We start from the raw sequence: 21056 nt of genomic DNA, 5'->3' as shown, positions 1-21056 counted from the left end.
ATATTCACCATTACAGAGTTTACAAATGAAAATCATCCCATTTACACACAAAGCTAATGATCATCTACATCTAACCTTGACAAAATGAAGAACTTAGCTACTCATTTTCATGGTAGCTTGGTCAACAAGTTTCGGAAGAAGGTTGATCAACATCCGAGTCGAATAATCGAGATTGGATGGGAATCCACCTTCTTTTTGTGAAAGATTGTTAAGAGATGAAGAGAAATGATTTCTAGGTCACAAAGTATCTCTAGAGCAATGCTGGAAAAATATCTCAAAAGTACAAAAGTATGGAGGTGTAAGGTATGGCTCCAAAAAGTAGCCCCTGCTACTTATAGTGCTGCTACTGAGCTGTCATGCTCGCTAGACGAGCAGAATGGCTCGCCTAGCGAGCCCCAAAATGAGGCACCTGAGGCACCTGAGCCCAAAGAAATATCCTTTGCCAAATTGGCATGTTCGCTAGGCGAACAAAACCTTCGCTAGGCGAAGCCCACGCTTCATCCTTCGCTCCAGTGAGCTTAGGAGGTTTTGCTACTGGAATTGCTCGCTGGGAGCTCGCTAATGGCTCGCCTAGCGAGTGAGTGCTGGCTGCGCTTTTGACCAAGTCTGGACGTGTTCGCTACCACCTTCGCTGGCTGCTCGCCTAGCGAGTTTGTTGATGTTTGCTACTGTAAAATACTGGAGCTGTTCGCTGGATGCTCGTTGGAGCCTCGCCTAGCGAGCTCTTCGCCACAGCCATCGCCTAGCGAGCAAGCTGATGAGTGCATCCTTTATTTGGTCCCTTTGCCAACTTTCTTGTGCCTTCATTTTCTATTATTTCATGCCTAATTCCTGCACAATAACACACAAATCAAAGGTACCAAGATCGTTTATCATTGTATTGCAATTCATCTAAAACAAAGGTGGTTTCGAACACTTTAGCAAGGAAATAGAGTGAAAGATGCCCATATTTGATAGCTCAAATAAGCACTTTTGGGTATCTAACACCTGTGCATTTGAAAATACCAAAAGACCTAAGTCAGTGGCCTAGACAATGTTTGAATCCGATGAAATATCAACCTTGTAGATACGTAGATGATGGATGATGCATGATATGATAGCCAAACATCTTTTCCCAATGAATTAGGGTTTCCAATAAGCACAAGGTGACAAGTTAAGCCACAACATACATTAGGATCATAACTTCCCTGATTAGGGTTTTAAGCTCAAAGCAAGATTAACAGATGAATCACCCATGATGAACACCCACAATTAGGGTTTTAAGGTTCAAATAGTCTATCAAGGACAATAGCCAAGCAAAATAGGGTTTAAGGATGAATGGAAGATCAAGATGCAATCCCACAAGGTCAATTAAACCAAATTCTGTTATTTACAAGCTTTTCTATGATGTTTGTGAGAATGTTTTAATATGAATGCATGGTGCAGATAAATGAATACAAATGAATCTTAAGTATAAGGTTGGATGAAAAGTGAAAAGGGGAGGGCAAATTTTGGGGTATGACACTTATACACAATGAATTAGGTGGTGTCTTAAATATGTAATTCTTTGTGTCGAAGTTGAAAGGTTTTTATGTCAAACATATTCTGTATTTGTTATATTTGATAGAAAGTCAAATATAGCTAGTCGAAACATGTCGTTGTCGAAGGAGTCGACATATGTCGAAATAGTTAACTTACCTTAGTTTTATTTTAGTTAGTTATTTTGTAATTACTTGGAATGCAAGTAATCTCTTCTATAAATAGAGAGAAACTCTATTTCATTTGTAACTAAGTGAGAATAAATTTGTATTGTGTAGATTTTGAAATTACAATTGTGATTACCACACATTATCAAACACTTAGAGTATAATTTTGTACAATAATATACATTCATTTTCTTCCCCAATAATTTCTCTTTTCTCTCACTTTCATTTACTTTGTTTTTTTCTTTCATTTTCCGTGTAGTGTAGAATCATCTTGCAACCAATGAGTGATTATTCCACCGGAGTAAATGATGAAGAACAAGAGGCGCATTCAATCAAAAATATTGAATCTTGTTCATCAAGTTTGATTCAATTAACTTCAAAATTAATTTTTTTTTCCAACATAATTCAAGATTAAGGCGTATTCGTTGAATCGATAATCCAAACAAATAATTATTTTGAGAAAGAAAATAAAAATAAAAATAAAATATTTTTTATAAGTCGAGATAATATTGATTTAGTAGATTAGTTTATTCCTAATTAACTCGTTGTTTTATTTCCGCCTAAGAGAGTTTATCAGAAGGAGGCAGTAAAGTAGAAGAGTAGCCGTTGCTGGGTACGCAGTGGCTGCTTTTTCTAGTTCTCAGAATCATCTGCCACTTGCATCAAAGTTCCAACAGAAAATGACGACTACTCAATCGGCGGCGAAGATCGATTCAAACCATCAACGCCTCTACGATTTCACGAAAATGGCTCTTATCAAGATATTCGCTCACCCCTACGCCACGGTTCGTATCACTTCCCCCTTTCAATTCCATTTTCAACTTTTCACTTTCTCATTTTCCGTTCAATTTCAATATTCAAGGTGTGCGACTTGTATTGTGGAGGAGGCGCTGATTCTGATAAATGGCTCGACGCACAAATCGGCCATTACATTGGTATTGGTATGTATTTCTTCAATTCTTCATCTCTAATTTCAATTCATTAGTTAACTAATGGATTGTTATTGTTATTGTTGCATTGCATTGAAATAGATGTTTCTTCCTCCGGGATAGACCAAATTCGACAAGCTTGGGAGAGTAACCGCAAATCTTACACTGCTGATTTCTTTCAGCTTGATCCTTCCACGGTTAGTCACTCACCAATATCTTATTATTTTCTTATTCATATCTTGCTGCTATAACCAACTTAGGGTTTTATAAATTGAACTTTTTGTTGCAAGATATGTATTTTTTGGTGCTGCTGCTGCTTTTGTCCTGTCCACCTCAAATTAATTGAACGCGATTATATCTATTGTTGATATTATTCTTGTGTTCTTGACAGGAAAGTTTTGAAATGAATTTGGAAGAGAAGAGAAATACAGTTGATTTTGTCTGCTGTTTGCAGCATTTGCAGGTCTTATATTTACTTTTTAATAATGTTTTGAATCATCTTTTACCTTTTGCCTTTGAAAATGGAGTAACTTCCATGGAGTATTATTTTCTAATTCTTTGTTTTTTGTTCTTAAAGAAAGATGATAGAGCATATGCTGATAGGTAGTGTCTCAAGTCCTTTTGAGATATTATAGTTTTTTTTTGCAGTCACTACTATCACTTCCGACGCGTTGTTTTCTCTCTTGATTCGTTCAACATGATTTGCTTTATGGTCATCTTCTGATTAACATCTCTAATGCAGTTGTGTTTTGAAACTGAAGAGAAAGCGCGGATACTTCTTCAAAACGTTTCATTTCTACTGAAACCGGGGGGATATTTTCTCGGTATTACTCCTGACTCATCTACCATATGGTATGGGACTTAATTGTTAAAGATCTATTATTCCCCCGTTTAGTTGCATGCTCTCTATTTTTTTGTGTTCCCCATTGGTGGAATAAATTCATGACATATGGTGTCCAAATAAATTTTTGTAGATTTGGTGTAAGTCTTGCCCATTTGGCACCACTTACATGGAATAAAAGTATCATTATGCACTCGATTTTGAATGAACCACTTCAATCACTTTCTGTAGCTTTGCTTCCAGTTATTTTAATTTCCTTGGATTCTTTTGCTTTAAGATCGTTACAGCAACCAAAAATGTTTCCATTATTCTGCAAAACAGTGTCCGGGGAAGCTAAAAGAAGTGCATGTACATTCGTTGACTTGACATCTAATTGGATAAAATCCTCTTGTTTGCGTTGTTTGGCTTTATTTTCCACTGGATTTGGGTAGATGCTGTATTAGAAGACCTACTTTTCACAGTGAGATTTCTTTTATTCATTTTTTGGGTGATCTTTGAGCTATGTCTTTGTCTTCGTACGACCGTGTCCTAAATTTCTCAGTCTTCTTTTATTTGAACATTATAATGTTCAAGTTCAAGTAGTGACAAACTGGGTCTCCGGATTGATCCTCGGCTTAGATTTAGAGTTTTCAGCTAGTGAATGACTCTAAGGTGCACTCATTTTCTCTTTAGTCTGGATGCTTAGTTTATTTCACTTCTTTCGTACTTTTATTATAATAATGAGATTTATTTCTGTCCAGTGGTTTCAGATGAAATCCACATAAAATGATGTCCGAAATTAGAGGATGATGATCTCGTGTTTAAACAATTTCCCCAGTGCTTGTAGTTTTTTATATCTATTTTATACATATAGATCTCATTCATCACTTTTGCAGCTGAGCTGTATTACCTTTGTCTTCATTATTGTTTTTTCATAAATTGAGTAAATATCTAATTTGGTTCCTTAAATTGTAGGACTGTGTGATAGGACTCTAGCACATGTGTATAGGAGGAGGGGTAAAAAGGGAAATAGGGAGGAAGGAGGGAATGCACGTGGGGAAACAATTAGTAAGGATTGAAAGGAGGAATGATGAGGTGGGAGTGGAAATGGGGTGGGAAATAACTAATTGCTTAGGTGGCAGTCAGAGAGTGGAGGAAGGGATTGAGGAAATCAGTGAGCACATGCAGGAAGGAATAAAGGGAGATCTCACATATGGTGTGAAGCAGGCTGGTATTGAGGTGAAAATTGGTGGCTGAATAGTGAGTGTCATGCTTGCTATCAGTAGGAATATTCTCTCTTGAGAATAGTAGTAGTATCTGTTGGAATTTCTACCATCATTGTAGTCCGCCCCTAGTCGCCTAAATTGTAGCATTTGGTTTGCCTTCATTGCGGTCTCCAACACCTTCATTGTGTTGGGTTTGAAGGGGTGAATTTAGTCCCACGTTGCTTAAAGATATGACTTGTGTTGTGTTTATAAGTGGGAGGCGATCCTCATCTTACAAATTAGTTTTGTAGGGATGAGTTAAACCTAACCCAAATTCTGAGATGGTATCAGAACCTATCTATCCTATATCACTTGTTTGGCTTCTCGCATCGTCCACTCTTCAGGTTCATTGAGACTCGAGCGTGAGGGGGTGGGTCTGTTGGAATTTCTACCTTCATTGCGGTCCGCCCTAGTCGCCTAAACTGCGGCATTTGGTTTGCCTTCATTGCATTCTCCAACACACCTTCATTGTGTTGGGTTTAAAGGGGTGAACTTAGTCCCACATTGTTTAGAGATATGGCATGTGTCGTGCTTATAAGTGGGGGCAATTCCAACCTTATAAACCTGTTTTGTAGGGATAAGTTAGGCTAAACCCATACATTTTGTGAGTATCTTCCATTTATGGTTCTGTAAGGAGTTATTCTCCATCCATCTTAGTCAAGAGTATCTTCCATTTATCTTTCTGTAAAGAGTTATTCTCCATCCATCTTAGTCAGTACTCCTATTAGACTGTATTATTAATCTAATCACCTACATTAACGATTACTACAAACCCGGATTACAGCAGCAACAATTAGAAGAAAAATAGTTCAATAATAAAAAAAAATGGAGTGTATTATTTCTCAATGTGAAAGATAGCTGCAAAAAGATGAATAGCCCACAAAGCCAAGCTCCTAGAGAGTAATATTATTCTCTGTCCATAACTAACAAATTGTTTCCCAAAAGATGCCTTCCTCTCTTCCTTAGTCCCTATATAACTGACTCCCACTACACTGTTTAACTTCTCTCTCACTTTCTGTCATGCGAATAATCCCAATACACCCACTCCGGTATTTCCCATTCCTTCTAGTTCTAGCACAAACCCGTTGGGTACTGGGCTAGGGAGTTGCAACCATGCTAAAGCTTATTTGACCTGCATTTCTCATATGGGGTCCTAACAACAATATTCCAAAATAATCCCTAAAATTACAAAACTTTAGTCCAATTCTTCCATCCGTAGGTATTTGTTGGGACTATAATGATATATTAAGTTGATCATGCCGTCCCCCTCAGTTTATAAAAAAAGGTAATGCCGGGGATGCATTTGAGACTAAGCGAATAATCTCAAGGATGAATTTAATATCAAACCTAGACATATGGGCGAACCTGATTCAACATTTCAAGATTCTAGAGGTCATTTTGAAGACTAGATTGATATGGTCATATAACTTCAGGGACCAAATGAGTATTTACTCTCCTTTAATTCATATAAAGCTGCATGAGATACTTATTCACAGATACACCGGCTGATATTAACATTGTCTACATCTAGGGCCAAGTATCAGAAGAATGTTGAATCCTATCACAACAAAGGCAGCAGCATGAAGGCAAACATTGTTCCCATCTGCATCCGGACAGAGAATTACACAATTACTTTTGAAGTTGAAGAAGAAAAGTACACATCTCCATAATGTATTAACTGCATGTTGCTTATACTTTGCTTTCAGTTACAGTTTATTGTCATTCATTTGAATCTACATAACGATTTCCAGGTTTCCATTATTTGGAAAGAAATATCAGCTGAAGTTTGCTAATGATGTCTCTGCGGAAACCCATTGCCTGGTTCATTTTCCAAGTTTAATCAGGTATCCTTATTTTAGAAACTCAAGATTGGCAACTTAGAGTTCTCTGGGTTTGTGCCAAGGCACTGTATAAATTCCACTATGGTGTAACAATTACCTAACAAGTCTGATTTAAAATGAAAATGCTTGATTTTGCTTAGATTTGACATTGACTTTGTTAGATATGGAAGGTAAAACTTAAACATGGAAGGAATGGGTGTCTGCCTGTACCTTTTAGGTTCATATATTCAATCATGACTTGTAAAATAGATCTCATGTGTCAAATTGCTTCATAAAACAGACTGGCAAGGGAAGCTGGCCTCGAGTATGTGGAGATCCAAAATTTGACCGAGTTTTATGATGACAACAGGTTAGTATCATCTTTTCGATAGGAGACTGATCCTTCTATGTAAATCCTTCAATTATATAATTTGCATTGTTAACAATTTTAGAGATTGCAAGTTGGAAGACTTTATTCAATTTACTTTCTTTGATTGTTGCTGTAAGAGCACAATTAGCAGGCTTGCTTACGAACTATGCTCCAAACCTTTTGGATGTTAGGGGTAGACTACTTCCTCGATCATATGATGCGCTTGGTAATGAATTAGTTTCTCTTTATCCTGTTATGCTTGTAAGTTTCTCAGACTCACTTCCAACTATTATTCGCGGCAATACTCATACAATGCAGGTCTCTATACAACATTTATATTTCAAAAGCCTGACCCAGAAGTTGCACCCCCGATTGCATCTCCATTATTGCAAGATGTTTGCTATAACCTCGAAGAGGTAAGTAATTAATGGTTATTATGAGCTATTTTACCTCGATGCACTCCTATGAATTTATATTTTGATCAGATTTAATCTTATTTTCCTATAATGTGTCAGGTGCCTGTTTCTTTTTTATTCTTTCACTTAACAAGTCATATAACATACTTTTTGCGCATTCTAGTAATTCACATGGTGGGTGAAACTCTATATTGTTTATTGTTTAATTGTAAAATAACTAGTAAATTTTCAAATATATTAACGAAATCATGTAAGGGAAAAAGGGGGAAAAAGTCCAGATTTGAAGTGATAAAAATGATAAAATGCTTCTACCTCATGGCTTTTGCTTTGCATAATTATTATTATCAATCGTTTTATAAATTAAAAATTAAATTATTTTCAATCCAAACAATTTTTGTACAGGGAACAATCTGGCGAGAGGATGAAATAAATGGACTTGTACTAGAGTCTTCTATTGGGCTGGGCAAGATTAGCGAGCAGAAAGGGATATTGGGCCCTGGCCCAGCAGAACTACGATATCCAGAAGCAATTTGATATGTCTGTTCTAATGAAGCTATAGGTTAAGCTATTTTGTGATATCCTGAAGTACCTTGATATGTCTGTTCTAATGAAGCTATAGGTTTAGCCATTTTAGTTGGTTAGTGCTGTTAATATTTTACTGGCACCCCAGAAAGAGGAAGTTAGACTCCTATTTTTTCCCTCTGTGTTTCTAAGGTTTGGTGTTTTAGCTGACATGTAGTCAAACGTTGAGAGGTTGGGTTATCTTATATTGGCATATTTTAGTGTACTTTTTTACTTTGGATCTTCTCTTACTTCAGTGTCCCCACTAGAATTAAAATGAAGTACTCAATATTTCGACATATTTTAGTCGTATGGTTTTCTTTGGAGTATAGTTAAAGGGAAACAGAGTATCTTTGAAGATTGATTTTTTACAAACTAGTAAAAAATAACTTCTTTTTAACTTTTTTCTTCTAATATTGACTTGTGTCCTAAAAGCACGAAGAAATTTTGTCTTAAAAATGATACATTCAACTTTTAAAAAATTAAAAAAATTATATTATGTAGTAATATATTCTATTTAAAAAATTTCTTACCTTATTACCCGGCCAAAACCCAAAACCTTTTAATTGTGGCGCGTAATATTTGGCATAGAGCAAAATGTTTGGGGTTGACGGGAGGAGGGCCTGAAAGGTTGCAAATTGAAGCTATAAACGTGAGGGAGTTAGCCGATAAGTGCGTGGTTAATTCGGTGGATGCAAAATCAATTCATGTTAAATGATTATTGTGTCGTATAACATTCGTGGGTGTGGATGCAAAGCTAAATTGCGTTCTTTGAGAAAATTAATTTGTGATTCTAAGGCAGATGTGTGTTTTATTCAAGAAACCAAGATTCATGCTATTGATGGTATCTCTTTGGATTCGTTTTGGAATGATTCTACAGCGGAGTGGAGTTCTAAATGGGCAGTGGGTAGATCTGGAGGTATTTTAACAGTGTGGAAGAAAAATTCTTTTTCTCTGGTGGCTAGTTTTGTTGGGGAAGGGTTTCTTGGTATTCATGTGCTGTGGTCTGGTATTAATCTTTTTCTGGTTAATGTCTATTCTTCCTGTTTTATTGAGAAGAAGAGGGTTTTTTGGGCGAGGCTTGTTGAGTTTAAATCAAAATTTCCAGAAGGGTTGTGGTGTGTTGGTGGTGATTTTAATTCTGTTCGGGTTAAAGCGGAGAGGAAGGGTATTTCGAATAACTTTAATATAAAAGAGGCGGAGGACTTTGAGGGTTTTATTAGTTCGATGAATCTGGTGGATGTTCCAATGATTAATAAGAAGTTCACTTGGTACAATTTGGATGGGAGTGCTTGTAGTAGGTCGGATAGATTTCTTATTTCTGAGAAATTACTTGAATTGTGGGGTGTGGGAGGGATTGTGGTGGGAGATAGGTCTATCTCGGACCATTGTCCTATTTGGTTAAATTGCAAGTTTGTGGATTGGGGGCCGAAACCTTTTAAGTTTTTTAAAGGGTGGTGTGAGCATGAGGATTTTATTCCTTTGGTGAGTGATACTTGGATTAATACTAGGAGGAGAGGGAAGGCGAGCTTTATTTTGAAAGAAAAATTGTTGGCGGTAAAATCTAAATTGAAGAGTTGGAATAAAGAGGTATTCGGGTTGCTTGATTTGTATGTGGAAAAAGCGGTGGGTGCACTTAATTCGTTGGACTTGGTGGTAGCGGATTTAGCGGAGGATGGCATTGTTGATTCTGTGAGGAGTAATAGAGAGATGGCTACGAAAGAGGTGTGGAATTCTTTGCTGTTGCGCGAAAACTTTTTGCACCAAAAAGCTAGGTGTAATTGGATTCGTCTTGGGGATTCTAACTCCAAATTCTTTCATTCTGTTATGAAGGGGAGATTTAGGAGAAATAATATTGTCTCTTTGGTTACTTCAAGAGGTCGGTTGGAAGGTGTGGAGGAGATTAAAAGTGAGATCTTTAATCATTTTAAAAGCCGTTTTACGGAACCGATGGAGGATAGACCGACTCTGGATGGACTTATTTTTAATGCTCTTAGTGTGGAAGATAGAGATTTGTTGGAAGCCCCATTCCAAGTGGATGAAATTAAAGAGATTGTGTGGTTAAGTGATTGTGATAAGAGTCCGGGCCCGGATGGTTTTCCGCTTGGTTTTTTGAAAAAGTGTTGGAATTTTGTGAAGGAGGACGTGGTTAATTTTGTTCAAGAGTTTTATGTGCGTGGTGTTCTTCCTCGATCCGCGACGGCATCTTTTCTTGCTCTTATTCCTAAGGTTGATTGTCCGATAAGCATTGATGAGTATCGTCCTATTTGCTTAGTGGGTTGCTTATATCGGTTAATATCAAAAATTCTGGCGGCTAGGTTGAGATTGGTGATTGGTAAACTCGTGTCGCCTTGTCAAACGGCATTCATTGAAGGGAGACAATTGTTTGATGGGGTGGTAGTGCTTAATGAGATTTTAGATTTTGCAAAAAGGAGGCGTAGGAAATGTATTGTGTTGAAAGTTGATTTTGAGAAAGCCTATGATTGTGTTTCATGGGGCTTCCTTAAATTTATGCTTAGAAAGATGGGTTTTGGTGAGGTTTGGATGAAGTGGATGGAAGGTACGGTTTTTTCTAGCTCGGTTTCAATTTTAGTTAACGGTAGCCCTACTTTGGAATTTAATACATCTAGAGGATTACGTCAAGGAGATCCTCTTTCTCCTTTTCTTTTTCTTTTGGTGGGAGAAGGCTTGGCGGGTATGATGAGGAAAGCGGTTTCGTTGGGATCGTTCAAAGGTTTTGTGGTTTCGGAGGATATTCATTTTGAGATGCTCCAATTTGCAGATGATACGGTGTTAGTGTGTGATGGATCAAAGGAAAATTTATGGTGTATTAAAACTTTATTAAGGGGTTTTGAATTGGTGTCGGGTTTGTGTATTAACTTAAAGAAAAGTAAGTTGTATGGTGTGCATGTGGAGGATTTTATCTTGGAATCGGCGTCTTCTTTTTTGGCTTGTAAGTTGGAAAAGATTCCTTTTACTTTTCTTGGTATCCCTATTGGCGGTAACCATAGACGTAGACTGTTTTGGTCTATGATGCTTTCTAAGATGAAGAAGCGTTTAAGTGGTTGGCGAGGGAAACAGCTATCTCTTGGAGGTAAGGTTACTTTACTTAATTCGGTGATTAACAATTTGCCTATCTTTTTACTTTCTTTCTTTAAGGCTCCTAAGTGTGTTGTGGAGGATATTATCAAAATTCAAAGGAATTTCTTTGGGGGGATGGTGGTGGAAGTAGAAAAATGTGTTGGGTTAGTTGGGATAAAATTTGTCTGAAAAAGGAGGAAGGAGGTTTAGGTGTTAAGCATGTGGAGTGGTTTAATTTGTCGTTGATGAGTAAATGGGGTTGGCGTTTTCTTAATGATAAACATGCGATTTGGTTTAATTTACTTCATTTTAGATATGGTAGTGGATTGCAATCTCTTTGTGATGTGGTGTCAAAGCCGGTTTTGTCTACTTACTCTTTATGGTGGAGAGATGTTCGGTTGGTTTGTGGTACTCCTTTTGGCGGTCAAGATTGGTTTTGTGACTCAATTTCTTGTAAATTGGGAAGAGGCAATTCTTTTCTTGCTTGGAAGCATTGTTGGTTGGGAACTCTTTCTCTTAAACTTCTTTTTCCTCGGTTATTTGAGGTTTGTTCTTTTCCTAATGCTCTTGTGTTTAATTGTGGTTTATGGGAGAATGAGGGTTGGCGTTGGAACGTGGGTGTTGATTCTAACTTATTAGTAGGTGATTTATTGGAGGATTGGAAGGAGTTAACAGAGATCTTAAAGGATGTAAACCCGTGTTTGAAGGAGGATGATAAATTAATTTGGTGGAGAGATGTGGAGGGTTTTTCGGTTAGGAATGCTTTTAAACGTTTGTACTCATTGAATGCGGGTAATCATATTGGTAGTGAGTTTAGACGTTGTGAACTTCAAAGATTATGGAAAGCTTTTATTCCGTGTAAAGTCAAGTTGTTTGGGTGGAGATGGATCTTGGGAGCCTTACCGACGAGAAAAGAACTTTCGCATAGAGGTGTGATTTCAGGTGTGGAGGGTTCTTATTGTCCCTTATGTGAGTTAGAAGAGGAATCTGTTGGTCACCTTTTTCTTAAGTGTTGCAAAGTTAAAACCATTTGGAAGGATGTGCTCTCATGGTTTGGTGTGGTTTTTGATGATATATTGGATTTTTCGGATAGGAGTACTATTGTTACCGGAGAAGATGTGCTGCTTTTTTTGTCTAATTCGTTGGATGGAAAAATGAAGTCGTCTTTTTTCGCGTTTATTTGGCCTTTGGTTTGTTGGAGCATTTGGAATGCGAGAAATAATTTGGTTTTTAAACATTCCATTTGGAATGAGGTAGAGATTTTATTGATTATTAAATCTGTTGGGTGGGATTGGATTTCTATTTTGTCTAAGGGGAGTATAGATATTAATAGAGAATTATGGTTTGATAATCCTGCAAGTTTCATTGGATTGTAACTTTTCCCTTTGTATTGGGTTGCACCCCTTGTGCGTTTTAATACAAGTGTTTATCAAAAAAAAAATTGGGTTATTCATTCATTTCTTATCTCTCGTTAATACAAGTGTGAAGTAATTGATTGAATAAATATATATTTAATAAAAAAAGTTAATATAACCTTCAAAATAGTTGTTTTTAAAATAAAAACCTTTCAAATTAGTTAAATATAATCAAATTGTGATCTACTACCATCGGGTGGGATAACAATCATTACAAACACTCATCAAAGCATGAGACTTTGACTAAGTAGGCTCCATTCTCCCCTTACGCAATTGTCATTTCACATCATTTACTCAATAATTTATTTATTTTTGGGAAATACTCAATAACTTTTTTTTGTCTGCCTTATTTTTATGAAAAAAAATAGGTACAATGATAATAATTTTAATTATATGATAGAGATCAACTTGGTTTACAGTATTTAATATAAAACAAAATTGCAAAAAACAAAGAAAATGATATTCTAGACCGGTCGAGAAGAATAACTATTAAATTATATCTTCTCGCAATTCTCAATTCCCCATTCAAATATTGTTAGAGTTACTTTCTCTCTCATACCCACTTTTATCATTAACCATCTTATTAAGTGGTTTTATTCCATTAGTTACTGAGATATGGAGTGATTTTCTCTGGTATGTCTATCTCTTATCCTCCTCTACACCTTTTTAGATATATCATTCCCCCTTCAAAACTTTTCTTGTCCTCTAGGAGAAATTCAAGAAATGTTCGTAGGATCATTCCAAAAGAGGCGGAAGGCGAGACATTTTAATGAGTCTATATTCTAGAGGCCTGCGACATCTTTAGCGGATGTGGTAAAACGTGTAGAGTGTTATATATAGGGCGGAGGAAGTAACACTGAGAAGAAGGTCGTATACATCAAAAAGCGTACATCCAACAACCCTGATAGCTTGCAGTAGTCGCAGAAGAACCACTACACATTGTTTGTCAAAGACAGAATAACGTTCAAGCAAAGCGGAAAACCCGCAGAGAACTTCAAGCATATGAACACTCATCGTGAGCAGATATGGCGTAAATTCCTCCACATGCATAACATTCTACAATCACCAACACCCAAGTTATATGTCATGTGGCCTAAGTTTAACAGATGGGCAAGTTCCACAAAGTCAAGAGACACCATACTGATGACTACTACCAACTCAAGAAGAAGATAAAGCGTCTGATCCGGGAAGGTCATATGAAGAAATATGTCAAGGGTGACTCTCCACAAAGGTCATGCGGATCTAGCTCTTAGGGGTGAGATGCTTCGGGAAATCTTGAATCCAAAAAGGGTAAGGAGTTAAGCAAGTCAGGCAAAGACAGAATTGTATGTCACGTCCTTAATACCATCTTATGAGTATTCACTAAAGGAGGAAAAACGAGTTCCACCAGCAGAAGGTATGCCCTATAGATCTTGACATCGAAGGCTTGCCAACCAGCCTTGATTTGGGCGAGATGGAAGGCCTAAAATCTAAGATCGTCTTTCTGAGAAGGACGTTGCAAGCATTCACCCTGCATGACAATGATCCCTTGGTCATAACCATAAGGTGTGATGATTAGGAGATTAAAAGGGTATTGATCGATTAAGGAAGCTTTACACACATCCTCTATTTGGACGCTTTTGGAAGACCTCTCCTAGACTCTGGCGACCTCAAAGCTTTCTAACGATCATTGGTAGGATTCTCAAGCAAACAAATGTTGGTGAAAGGTTACATCACCATGATGACCACATTTGGAACAAAGGAAAATGCCAAGCAGATTAAGGTAAGGTACCTGTTTATAGATGTACCTTTCTCATATAACATTATAGGATGTCATGCTTTCAACCAGTTGGGATCGCCCTATCTACATTGTACCTTTGCATGAAATATCCACTCCCATAGGGGTGAACGAGGGTTATCCAAAGAGATCAATAAATTCCAAGAAGTGTTACATAAAGAGCCTGCTGAGGACTAGAATCGTTGGAGTGAATGTTGCATGTGTAAAATTGGGAGGCAATCCATGAGAGTTGACTCCCAAAGACGAAGACTTGGCCGCTCCACTCCAAGAAAGTACAGAGGTGTTAGGATAAGAAACTCCTTATAAAATTTGATGATTGAGGAACTAAACCATATCTAGTTTAGTTTCATTTATTTGTTTGGTTTGTTTAAGGAAAAATTCCATCTTTGATGTTTGTACGTCCCGAAGACGAAGACCTACCACTCAATTTCAGTAAAACACGAAGGCGTCAGGATAAGAAACTTCTTAAAACTATTGATGGTTGATGCATCAAGCCATATATAGTACAGTTTCATTTATTTGTTTTAGGTTGTTTAAGGCGAGATGCCATCTCTGCTGCATGTAGTTTGAGCTCGTGATATTCTTTATTTTATGGGGAGCACTTTTTCCCCTTGTGTTAATAATGAGGTGCATGAGTTTTTAACAAGGCCCATATCGTTATCATAAGTTGAAAATTGTTGTTGCTTAGTTTGCATGAAATTGAAGAGTAAAAGGAACTTTGTAAAAGCTGCCCTTAGAGCGACCAGAACACTGGATTCTCATCGAAGAATTCTTTCCGCCCTTTGAGGCGATTACATATGTTGGATCTCCACAAAGGAGTCCTTGACTCCCTTTGAGGAGATTACACATGTTGGATTCTAATGGAAGAATCATTGTCGTCCTTTGAGGCAATTACATATGTTGGATTCCCATGAAGAAATCTTTGTCGCCCTTTGAGACGATCACACGTGCTAGATCCTTATGTCGGGATCCTAGCACCCTAGAGGAACCATTTTTTACCCTCGTGCAGAAATCCTTGTTCTCCAAAATGGCAACAGGGCTAGAAACCTACTAAAAGAATATGCTAAGACAACTCACACAAAAACATACAAATAAATCCCTAAGGATAAAAATATATGGGAAACCCTAAAGGAAATATCCATCATTACATAAAAATGCCTATATGGCATAGTCAAATAATCCAACAAGGGCATGATTACAAAATTATGCCATGAAGGACCAAAAGAAATGAAAATCACCAACTCACTGGCCCTCTTTAAGAACACACCTTTCCTTAGAAGCATTCTCTTGACAAATCCCCTATTCTTGAGGAATTTCTTCCCCCTTCTTGTTGCCCCCAGGGTAAATATATGCATCATGGGAAATGAGTGGCTTATTAGAGGAAGGAACCCCCTATTCATCCACCAGCTAGCCTTCACAAACCACTATGAATATATTTATAGGGCTCATATCCAGCTCAAGATAAAGGAAGGTTACTTGCTCATCCGCTTGCTAAAAATAAATATCAGAGGTATCCACTAGTTCGTTCTTGAGCACAAATACCTCATCTTCCAAATTCTTCTTGGAGTAGAGGGCATCATCAAGGGATGCCTGCAAATTTTGATTCGAGGCAGCAAAATCCCGAGCCTTGGTTTCTGCTTCTTTGAGCTTGGGCATTAAGGAATTCTTCTCTTTTTGCAAGGCCTCTATTATAACTCACCTTTGGCGAGATCCACTTGATAGCGTAAAATTTGTGACTTTAGCTTATTCTCAGTCTGAGCGTGCTTCTTTCTATCACTGTTCTCCACCAACAAAACCCTTAACAAGTTGTTCTCCTTTAGGTCAAACAACTTGAAGAACGCCATGTTACAAACAACCTTGTAGTCGTTTGAGAAGTCCTCATTGAAAAGAAGGAGGACGCCAATGAAATTTATTACACCAAAGTTAGGATCATTCCACATGGAGGATTGGTAAGGCGAATTTCCCCTTGAGGGCGACAAATGATCACCATGCCCATCAACTTCGGGGGACTGGGTTTCCTTGCCCTTTGGAGCAAGAGAGAAGCCCACTTCGCGTTTTTGGGGCATGAGATTCAGGAGGCACATGAACCTCAGTCTGTCTCTTTGTTTCCCTGATGTTCAAGCCATCCAGGCGACTGCGGGGTTCGCTTCTTCCCGAGCACTCGACCTATTTCTTCACCCAGCGTTCCTTCCTCTCTTCCAGGGAGACTTTCAACATCTTACCTGCAAAAAAAGAAGAAGAAAGGAAGATATGAGCAATATGGAAATTAAAAATCCCAAATAATGGTTACTACAACATTGAACTTACTTAGATATTTATCCATGTCTTTATCATTCCCCTGGTCCAATGTGATCACAACACACGAATGCATGGCCTCTAATTAATCCAAAAGATTGACCACCTCTACCTCATAAAGTGTGAGGTAGTCAAATCCGTACCCAGTGATCGCCACTAGATTGTCTGTATACGCTAGAGGAAAGTGAGGGGAGAAATCTGCCCCAATAGTAATGGTGGAAGAGCCATCTCACCATCTCATTTTCACAAACTTATCCTTCCAATTCCTATAGTGATTGGAGTATGGTTTGAATAAATCTCCCAAGTAAGACGCATAAGGTCATCCAACTTCCTCTAACTGACACCTTGGTGCCATGAAAGGATAAAAACATTTGTATGGTAGGACTGAAGTAGATAGAAATGTCACTAGAAGGGGGGTTGAATAGTGACCCCTTTAAAAAATTTATTTTAATTATTGAAACAAGTTTTATCAAAATAAACTATAAATATAATCAATAGTATAATATAAATGTCATAGTGTGTGTAACTTATGTATAAGTAAATAAACTTTAAAGAGAAGCGTTTAAGAAGGATAACACATATATTTATCTCGGTTCACCAAACTTGGCTACTACGGTCCTCACAGTTCATGAGATTTTTCAATCAATGATTAATAATTTTTTTATCCTTTTCTTACACCGAGATGTATGTTCTCTAGCATCATCAATCTTACAATGTTGATTATGAAGGTTCAACATGCTTACACTATCATACAAGTTCAAAGTAACATGATGATATACAAAGATATGATAAATTTGATTTTAGCATCCGATTCACAATTTCATGAATAAATGAATATTCAGAAGTTGTGATTTTAAGAAAGTACTTTTCTAAATGATGATTATTAATTCTAAGTGAATGGTTTTAGAAGAGAATAATTTTGGAATAATATGCGTTTTTCTTTCACTAAAGAATTGCTTTGAATGATTGGGCAAGATGCGAAGAGTATTATATTAGCACTTCCTTAACAAAAGATTATTTGCAAGGATTTGATTTTATGGCAAATGCTCTTAGAAATTATGATTCTAAGAATACAATTTTAGTGGAAATGATTAATAATGATTTTTTCTCTTGAGATTTTCTTGAAATGATTTGATTTATTGGAAAGAAATGAGAAGAGGTATGTATAGACTTCTTGATACTCTAAGTTTCAATCATACCATGTTGTCCGGAGTATATACTTTGAATTACAATATTGCCATTACTAGTGTAAGTGGTGAGAAGCTGATTTACATAATTGTCATTAGGAAAATATGATACTCTTAGATGATGGTAGAATTACAACTTCCCCATTATTTAGAAAAACTTATCCTTATTGATGAAGCATAGTTATGATAATGTCATTTGAAGATTTTCTTAATACTCAAACATTAAATAGCCTTTTTTATTTTGAACTAAATGCTTTTCTTTCTCTTGTAATGAGCTTAATAATAAACTTGAGAATCATTTTCTCTCTCATCTCATTGATGATAAACTTTATATATACATGTCTTATTTAATTCCACTCAAGAGCACACATCAAATAACAAATAAGAATAAATACACAATAGTTTTTTATCTTTAAAATATCAAAATATTTTTTCCTCAACAAGGATGAACCCCCAGTCGCCGACATATTATCTCAAACACCCATATCAAGCTCTAGCTGTTGGGCGTGATCTGGGAAGGCGTGACATTGATCACTTTCAAAACCTTCGCCTTAAAGGGGGATAATGGGATGAGAAACCCTAGGTTACTAACGACAGAGAGATGAAGGTATAAGTGGAGACTGAGAAACTTGTCTGAAACTGCCATATTCGGCCTCTTCGTCATAAAACACGTCTCTAGGATGACTTCTCCCTCATCACCCAAGGAGATAAGGTTAATACACTATTGGAAAAGGCTATGATTTCCTCAGTGACGTAATAAGACTCGAAATCCACAATGTTATTGCGCTCAATATCAAAGGTGGCCATTATCATCTTATTTATTGAGAAAATAGAAGGAAAAAAGGAGTCATTATCGCTAGCACAACTACTATCACTATCAAATCTAGCGGAACTCTTGAAACTCCCTAACATGCCCAACTCCAATAATTTGTAGTCAATTGTTCTGGCAGGATGTTTGGCATTTTTATATAGTGATTCGACATAGCCATACACTAATTAAGAGTCAAAGGCTCCACAAGGTTGTCACTATCATCTAAATATTTAATTATCTCTATAAAAAGGTATCGAACTTGTACATGTGAATGTTGAATTGAGCTAGAGAAGGTTGAATGACTCTTGAAGGGTTCAGAGAGAATTCTCAAGGACTTCTAAGACAAAAATATGCGAAAAAGTAGAAAAGTTAGGGTTGAACCCTTGTAGTAGAGGTTTATAGACTAAGGATGATCAAGAGTCTCCTAGGTTTACAATTAGATAAGAAAGGCCCTTCACACTTCTGACATGCATGAGAGGTTAATGGAAATTTGGAGTTCAGAGACTAAATCATCATTGATTGCATTTAGAAAGGATGGGATCATTGAAAAGATCAATGAGTTCATATAGTTACTCAAGTAAGAAGAAGAAAGATAGAACTTAATAGAAAGATATTCATCTTCACCAAGAGGAACGCTCAAATATGAAAGTAAAGAATCAACACCAATATAATAGTTTGAACGAAAGGTCTCAATAGATGAGCAATCATCTAAAGAGTCATCACCCAATGGTAATAATGAAGAAACTTAATCTACATGAATCTTTGAAAGTAGAAATGGTAAAGTTTCAATAAGTAGAATCTTTAGAGATTCAACATCCAAAATAGTTCTTGAAGAATCAACCTCTGGAAGAAATCTTACATATCCTTCATATCTAGTATCAGATGAAGAGGATGTAGCAACCAATGATGAGACAATGGAGGAAACATCAAGAGATTCATGCAAATGTGTTTTCAAAAATATACTCGATAATATATTTAAGGACTCTTATTAATAGTCATCGAAGGAAGAAGAACATGTGTGCCTCAAATTTTCAAGAGAAGATGACACTGAGGTAACTTCTCTAACAAATAATCAAATGTTTAAGGTCAATGTTAAGCTCACCAAAGATAATGATAAGTTAGAGAATCATATTATATGTTTTGAGGAGTTTGTTGAATTCTTCGAAAATAGTGATAAAATTCTTGGTGAAAAATTGTTAGCATTAAAAGCGAATCCTTAAAATCTAATCAATGCAAATCTTGCGAATCCTTGAAAAATGAAGTAACCAATTTGTATGAAACCTTAGAGAAATTTACTAAGTTTAAAGATAAGCTTGATTTTATTCTTTCTAACCCAAAGACTTATTTTGATAAAAATGGAGATAAGTTATAGACATGGTAGATCGGTTAAAAATATTTCCCATGATATAAGGAAATATAATCGTCTGATATTTAAGTGTAGTTTTTGTAGCAAGCTCGGTCATCTTGAACCTTTTTTCTATGTAAATTAATAAGGTCTAAAGGGATTATCCATAGACCTCTTGAAGTCACTAATGCATCAGGATCCAAAACGATATGGATACCAAACGTGAAAATTTTATCTATTTTGAAGATAATTATTTGTAGCTTTAAATGGGCTTATTCCAAATTCAATAAAGTTGTGCAAAGAATGTGTATACTCTGAGTATACAAGAAAATTTTGATGGTCCTGATGATGTTTTTAATCAATATGTTTCTTGGTGGTCCTGATTATGGATGGTCAAGTTTGATGGTGTTGATGATGGTCACTCGACGACCTTTGATGATTAGTTAAGTTGTTTGTTGGTATTAATGGTGGTGCTCAAGAGTTGTGATGGTCCCGATGGTTATGGAGTATGAAGATCATTGATGATTGTGTCACTCCTGATGATATTTTAACCAACTCTCATCAAGCAATCCGTAGAGATGGGCTTTCAACAATGTTTTTTTGTTTCCTCTTAAGGGGGAGTTTTCTCAAGTTATCTTTAGATTTTTGGAGGTAATACACTTGGTAGAAGTTGAATTGGAAAACCCCGAGGAAATATCTAGAAAGTGATATTTTTTATGCTTAGTGAATATTATTTCATCACTAAAATACTTTATGGTTTGAGTTACTTACGCCTTTAGCAAGTGTGCAAAGCAAAAACAGAAAAACCTAGGCAAATGGGTGCATTTCTGAAGTTTAAGGGTTCCAAAAGCAATCAATAAAGCTCAAACTCCTGCCAAGGCCAAAGGAAACAAGCAAGTTTGAAAAATGCCAAAATAATCGTTTGAACCTAGGAATAATCAAATAGAGGATATTTAAAATTCAAATTTTCACCACATAATCGACTAACCCTAAGGTATAATTGATTCTATTGTCTAAAATTGTGTGTCGCTTGCAATCAAATCATGAAATAATATGATATTTAATTATCTAATTAATTATCAAGGTACAATTAGAGGCAAACTATATATAAAGGTACTCGTCCTTTCTCTTTTTCTCACCCCCTCATTTGCCTTCTTCTCCAATTTCTTCTTGTGTTTGCAATGTGTTTTTTCCAAATACTTTTCCAATCTCCATCATCATCATGGCTCCAAAAAGGATGCGTACATATGGAAGTTCCTCATGAGAATCTTACTTCTCA

General features: G+C 36.6%; 1 protein-coding gene across 1 annotated transcript; it reads left to right on the top strand.

Annotated features, from left to right (window-relative positions):
• Positions 1-2214: 2214 nt before the first annotated feature.
• LOC127082141 (mRNA cap guanine-N7 methyltransferase 2) lies at positions 2215-8117 on the top strand. Its single transcript, XM_051022364.1, has 11 exons — positions 2215-2470; positions 2548-2626; positions 2717-2811; positions 3006-3077; positions 3357-3466; positions 6231-6353; positions 6451-6543; positions 6821-6889; positions 7027-7115; positions 7208-7305; positions 7708-8117. Exons 1-11 carry the CDS (start codon positions 2366-2368, stop codon positions 7837-7839), a joined length of 1065 nt encoding a protein of 354 aa, XP_050878321.1. The 5' UTR covers positions 2215-2365; the 3' UTR covers positions 7840-8117.
• Positions 8118-21056: the final 12939 nt, after the last annotated feature.

This window comes from Lathyrus oleraceus, chromosome 5 (genome assembly GCF_024323335.1).
Source record: "Lathyrus oleraceus cultivar Zhongwan6 chromosome 5, CAAS_Psat_ZW6_1.0, whole genome shotgun sequence".
In the NCBI taxonomy this organism is placed as follows: domain Eukaryota; kingdom Viridiplantae; phylum Streptophyta; class Magnoliopsida; order Fabales; family Fabaceae; genus Lathyrus; species Lathyrus oleraceus.
The sequence above is the reverse complement of the archived record's forward strand: the minus strand, read 5'-3'. Positions and strand labels throughout refer to the sequence as shown.

Coding starts and splice junctions, on each gene's coding strand:
- LOC127082141 (XM_051022364.1), top strand. CDS start 2,366: ATGACGACTACTCAATCGGCGGCGAAGATCGATTCAAACCATCAACGC. Junction 6,544..6,820: donor CATTTTCCAAGTTTAATCAG/GTATCCTTATTT, acceptor TTCATAAAACAG/ACTGGCAAGGGAAGCTGGCC. Junction 7,306..7,707: donor TTTGCTATAACCTCGAAGAG/GTAAGTAATTAA, acceptor ATTTTTGTACAG/GGAACAATCTGGCGAGAGGA.